General features: G+C 37.2%; 1 protein-coding gene across 6 annotated transcripts; it reads right to left on the bottom strand.

Annotated features, from left to right (window-relative positions):
• Nucleotides 1–259: 259 nt before the first annotated feature.
• Nucleotides 260–6,109, bottom strand: LOC137742685 (protein-tyrosine sulfotransferase-like). Of its 6 annotated transcripts, none has more exons than XM_068482613.1 (14): nucleotides 5,846–6,109; nucleotides 5,604–5,665; nucleotides 5,428–5,504; nucleotides 4,910–5,087; nucleotides 4,740–4,811; nucleotides 3,931–4,219; nucleotides 3,651–3,791; nucleotides 2,946–3,050; nucleotides 2,706–2,853; nucleotides 2,396–2,445; nucleotides 2,235–2,303; nucleotides 2,033–2,152; nucleotides 1,474–1,599; nucleotides 260–542 (listed from the first exon to the last, which is right to left on the bottom strand). In XM_068482613.1, the coding sequence occupies exons 3-14, from the start codon at nucleotides 5,474–5,476 to the stop codon at nucleotides 402–404; spliced, it is 1,488 nt and encodes a 495-aa protein (XP_068338714.1). In that variant the 5' UTR covers nucleotides 5,477–5,504; nucleotides 5,604–5,665; nucleotides 5,846–6,109; the 3' UTR covers nucleotides 260–401. The 6 variants fall into 6 exon arrangements, with proteins under 6 accessions (XP_068338714.1, XP_068338718.1, XP_068338716.1 ...); XM_068482617.1 differs by having other exon boundaries at nucleotides 4,910–5,075; XM_068482615.1 differs by lacking the exon at nucleotides 5,604–5,665.
• Between the last annotated feature and the right edge of the window lie 224 nt (nucleotides 6,110–6,333).

Genomic DNA, 6,333 nt, shown 5'->3' with positions numbered 1-6,333 from the left:
AACACAAAATTCTGTGAAACTAACACGAAGTAAATTGATGAGTAACTCCTCCCCAACCTTTAGGAGCCAAGCTCCCATCTTTTGAGTATAAAAAGAAAATGCTAAACGTTAGCTGCCATCAGTTGTTAAAAGATGGGTGGTGCTATCCACACACTATTTTCAATTTTTAACCGTCGGATCGAATGAATCGAAAAACATCAATGGATGAAAATTAACAACGGTGTGGAAGGTAAATGACCAAAGAATGAAAACCCTCCACCGTAATAAATTGAACCTATATTAACAAAACCCCATAAAACAAACACAAAGGATGCAAACTAAAGCAAATGCGACACCTTCTTTCCATCAGGTTTCTCAATAATTTTAAACCGGTGTGATGTTTCCAGTCTATCAAGATATATTCATATTTTAACTTTTGACGTTCTTCTTCGGGCGTTAACAAATACATAGAAGGCCAAAAGGAGTAAAACAAGAGTTCCGCCTAACGAGAGGACCTTCATGCTCGTGCCATATGTGCTGTTCTGCATCCTCTCCCAAATTCCCTGCAATTTAGATGCATTAGTTAATGGAACTAACTTTGTTCAATCAAATTATTTGGGGTGCTAAAACGGCTAAATTTCTTCCTGCATCTCCCCTTAACAGACAACACAGAAATACAAATTTCAGTTTTCCGTAAACAGCTAAGCAAAATAATGAAGCAGTTATGTTCAGGAACATGCCATGTGGCCAAAGCATTCCAATCATAATGACATCCTGTTTTTGTAAAAAGGCAAGAGCACGGGACCAGTTCGATGATTATGTACAGAATATGTAAAACAAGTAGGCAACATGTTCAAGAACAAGGCCATCACCACACTTCAAAGCGATACATAAAAGCTCGAACTCCGCATATGCATAAAAGAAAATAACCACATACGTCCCAACAAGGACACTACATAGAGGTTCCCAGTGAACGTCTAATGGTTATTGTAATTGTGGGATAAACCCAAGTGACTCCCTCATGACAAACAAACAGAGGGATATGATTTGGATAATGAAAATAACCATGATGCTTGGTTGAATACAATTCACAAGACAGATTTGAGGTCAAGCAGCCTCAGGAAGGATTTTCTATATTCTAATCCAAACCACCATTAACAATTTCCGGCAACAATTACTACTTCAGTTCCAAACCCCCATTATAACAGAGTTTAAAAGTTAATGTTGGATACCACCTGTAAAACATCTAAACATGAAGGCCTATAAAAGGTTTCAATTTCCTACAACATCGCAAAGTATTTTCTTCAACCACAACTACATTTTCTCTTCCAAGCCCAATTTTGAGTCTGACAAAACTAAAAAAGTCATGGTTGACTGTAAATTTATCAAATTAAGAGAAAAGCAGACACTATAAAATAGTCTAACACATCTTGCCACATGCATATGTATTTATTTAACATAGGGAATTATTAGCCTTGTAAAAAAGAAACTTACTGTGATGCCAAAATTACGCTTATGTTGATTTGCAAAGATATTTTGTGCATATTTATAAAGCTCCACATCAAGGTGGTTAAGTTCCCTTATCTGCTGGAGGACCATTTCAGGAACCTGGAGGCGTGCCTGTAAATTTTTAACGGTCAGAATGACATCCAAAAGGAGAAGAGAGAGCCCATTGAGTATTTTGCCTCTTGGCACGTAGGGCATGCCAATTGGCCATCCAATGTAGTCTCCTTAGTTTGTGTTTAATTATTCAGTTTACTAATTTATCCTTATTATATAAGTGTTTTTTTTCCTCTCCACTTTAGCAGTTTTTTAAACTAAAGGGTTTTTTTAATTTTTATTTTGATAGTTCCACCAGAAAAGGCAACATGCGGTTTGCAATATTTATATCTGATAAATCAGAGGTTCTATATGTTATAGATTACAGGTGCATCTAACCAAGAAGAGAATTGAGTACAAGGATGAATGGATGCTGTGCACAGACATTAATGAATGATGTAAAACATCATCTATTGTACCATCTACTTTGAAGAAACTAGAAACTTAATGCTACCTGCTTAGTAAAGTTTGCGGGGGAGATTCTCTTCAAAGAAGAGGTGCGCCGGTTTGCTTGGGTCTTTCGTAAACTAGAAATGCAGTCTTCATAAGCTTTCATAAGCTCTCCCACAGTCATCTAATAATGTGTAGAGAGGATCAAAGTCAACAAAGTGGAAGCCAGATCAACTATCATTGTGCCAAATTGAAAAATGGCTTACATTTCCTTTCACTGCTTCAACAGTTTCAGGTGAAGCAATCTCACTTTCCTTTCCATCTAGGGTTCTGTTCTGTCATATTAAAAAAACAGCAGTAAGAAAGCTGCTAAATCATTTTCCAATATGAAGCAATCCACATACTGATGATGGCCTTTTCTAATTACCCGAAGGTCATTATTATCTGACTTGGAATCTGAAACTGAGTAGCTCTGTTCTGTAGCACAAGCAGAGAAATAAGATGAATGCCAGGTTTATAGTGTAAATCAACCCTATATAGCAATTATCAAAAATCAACATGCTGCCCCAAGCAATATGCAACATATAATTTGGTAATACCCAAACGCAGCTTGAGGCATTATACAGTTCAAACTCAAACTAAATATTCTCAACTTTGTGCTACAACTCCATTTTTTTTAGAGTACTGCACCTGAACAAGGTTAAATAACAGAAATTTTAAGTAGATGCCACACTGACCGGGTTTGCTTTCAGTAGCACTCTCCTCACTAGAATTTGATCCTCCTAGCTGTGAAATCACCTGGGCGCCAACTACATTTGCAAACATGGTTGCAGATTCTCTGTGCTCCTCAGTGAGACCAACATATAACATATCATCCAACCTCTTCTGAAAAATTTACAAATCGCTACAGATTACAACCATAGGGAAAAATGGATTATGTGATAAAACATTTATACAAAATACTATGGAAACCTTACTTTTGCAACTTCCAGGACATGTTCACCAAGATGTTTATACCTCTGTACACAATGGCGCACTTCATGTGATTCTGATAGATAGGAGTTGTTTGTCAATCCTGCAACCTTTTGAACTAGAAAGTCAACCATATAATAAATTAAAGTATTATATACATATGTGTGTGTAATGATGCTTCAACATAAAGAGATCTCATAAATTCATCATTTTCTAGCCACTGAGGGGTCCACTTGTGATAGGTTTCTACCCCAAAGGAGGAGCCTATTAGGAAAAGTGAGACAAAAAAGCAGCTGCCTGTAGTTGCTTCAGGAAACTACTAAAGCATTTCAAATTAGTCGAGATTCAAAAAGTTTTAACACCCCAAAAGATTGCTGAAGTTTCAACAACAAAGTGGAAGGATATCTCTTATACACTAGATTCTGTGTTGGTACCACCAAGGTCAAAATATTGGCTGATATCTCAGTACCGCAGCCAATATATTGACATTGGATCATAATATAAAAACATTAAATCAGTCAAAGTAGAAGAAAAATCAACAAAAAGGTTTTATGTGCGGAATCTCATTATTAAGAAAAATAAGCAACTATTTAGTATCTAAGACTCTAAGCAAAGCTTTCTAGCATTTTCACAACTTATGGATGGAGCAAAACTAAAAATAAGCACTAACGATTTCCACGATGTTCTAAAACTATAGGAGAATAAATTACCTGGAATGTTTCTCCGTTGTGAACAATTTCTTGAGCTATAGGGTCATTGATGTACTCGTGTAATGGCATCACAACTTCCTCCATGTTGTACGGGTCATTGCTCTGAACATCATCTGAGCCTCTATGCTCTTGACCATCTCTCTGTCCAAAAAAGTCAATACAATCACAAATAATGTGCAAAGGAGAAATACAGCACTTTAACAGAAATATACCAAGCATGAGAGCTGCGGAACCAAAAAGGTCAACTAGGTCCAAGCAGTACAGAACCAAAATAACATACCCGGGAAAAAAGGTCTTCCCTCATCCATGGAACCAAATATTTCCATGGCCAAATATCCAGTGTGCTTACTCCTTTAGTCTTTGAACGTATACGTCTTGCCATTTGTGTTGCAGAAGTTAAGTTGGGATGTACCAAAAACCTAGCAGCTACCTCTACCGAAAATTCGTACGTACTAAAAACACGGTCAACTGGATCCCTAAGTATTGTCACTACTGATGTTCTCTCCCTGGGAAGTTTGGACATCATGCTATAGTCATCATGAGTAACCAACAACCTGCAATGTCGCTTTCTGCAAAGGGTACAGAATTAACACCTATTAGAAATGCAAATATATGAAAAATAAAGAAAGGAATAGGTAAATGTAAGGGCAACAGACTATTATAGATCTGTAGGCCTGCAACTTAGTTGCTGACTTCAGGCTTGGCATTACTTTTTAAAATGCAAGCCTAGTGAAAGCAAATATGATACCCTTGTGAAGTAAGTTTCTATGAAAATTTACGCCTATCAGTCAAAAAAAAAAAAAGTGATGCTGTAACAATAAATCATAAACCCTTCCCCTTTCCAAGTTTATTTTCCATATAAGAACAGCCTTCCTGTAAAACTAACTCAACACAATTCTAGCCGCTCTAGCATAAGGACATCTGAGCTGTAAGTCTATCACACGTTTGTAACAGTTCAATGCTCAATTATAAAAATGGTATAAACCTTGAGTTTAGTGGTTCTTTGTTAACCAAATTATTTGAATTCTGGAACTCACTGAACTGGAAATGTCAAGAACAGAAGTTAGAAAAGAGAACACAGTATCTTACCTAGGATCAAATCGAAGCTTATCATAAGATCGAGGACATTCCAGAGAGCTATAGTACAGCTTTCTCAAGAAACTGCAAGTGGATATATAGCCAAAACCACGCATTAATACAGTTGTCAAAATTATGGGTGTCAATCTATAGGTTAAAAAGTTGGACTTATGTGGAATTACCAGTGGAAATACGTACGTCCTCCTGTTCTGGGGACATGAAGGAAAAACAGCAAATCCCTCAGTCTGTGTTTGTCTTCTTTAACTTCTTGTTCAAGTGAAGAAGAGGCCCATTTTTTGACAACTCTTTCACAATGACCAAAATCATTCGTAAAAGGCGAAGCATTCACTGATACAGAAGCTGTGGATGAGTTATGAGAACCCAAAGAATAGCATCCTGACCAATATAACTACCCAAGTAATGCAACGAAACGAACCAAAAGAAAACAGAAAGAAAGTAACCAAAAAACGATTTACTCAAGACAACACGTCTGCCATTTCGTTTGTTACTCAAATTGGTTCACATTGCATAATGTTAATCTCCAAACAATCCCACCTAAAGTGCCCGAACATATATTTAAAAACTACATTGTACGGTATTACCAAGACCAAAAGAGCTAACTTGAAGACTAAAAACTAAGAAATGATGAAGAATAAATCAAGAGCAAGCATAAGAGACATAAATTGTGTTCAATACATACCGAATCCGAGAAGCAACAGCAGGATAGAGAATTTCAGAGTAAGATCCATACGCCTTATTCCTATTCTCCAACCACTGCTACAAGTAACAAATTTAACAATATTCAAAGTTGGCATCTTTCAAAAGAGTTCAATAAAAACATATATATCAAATGAAAAAAGAGTTCTATCAGCACACCTTTAAACTAATTCTATTTGCTTTGCTTGTGCAAAATTTTCCCAGAAAAATCTCTTCTTTTCCTACCAACCAAACAGGATTAGAACCCAAACCCCCAAAATTCAAAACAAAGACCAGACATTTCCGGAACTACAAAGCTGAGATACGGAAATATGCAAACTTATAAGAACCCACAAAATTGAAAACCCTAACGACAAGAAAGGAGAGCGAAAAAAGGGGGGCAATGGAACAAAATTCGATACCTGTATCGAAACCGGGGGTGTTGTGTTCATAAAACGGTGTTGGGAGTGTAGCAGACAAACGGAAGACGATGAATGAGGGATGAGGGCCCCACCTTTCAGAACCTTCCCGAGATCCTGAAAAGGCCGGTCGGTCCCACCCGGATTCAAATTTTCTCAGCAGCCAAACACCCCGATTTTCTCAGGATTTTGTTTCTCTCAAACTCTCTGCGGTTGTGAGTGAGGATGGTCATGCAAAAGATACAGTGTATGATGTGTCTATCTGTGCGTGTGTCCGTATAATTGTGCGCGCGCGAGACTCCAAATGGAAAATTTCGCTGTATGGAAGGAATTGAAATATTTTGTCCTGGCGCAATCTGTTCTCCAGGGGCAAACTCGTCATATGAAAATTTTAGAACACCATTCTTCTCATTACAAAGCGATATTTTACTCTAATTAAGATCGAATATTTTAAGAAACAAACATAATATTCGTGATTTGCTACGTCGAGA

Source organism: Pyrus communis, chromosome 8, assembly GCF_963583255.1.
Source record: "Pyrus communis chromosome 8, drPyrComm1.1, whole genome shotgun sequence".
In the NCBI taxonomy this organism is placed as follows: domain Eukaryota; kingdom Viridiplantae; phylum Streptophyta; class Magnoliopsida; order Rosales; family Rosaceae; genus Pyrus; species Pyrus communis.
The sequence above is the reverse complement of the archived record's forward strand: the minus strand, read 5'-3'. Positions and strand labels throughout refer to the sequence as shown.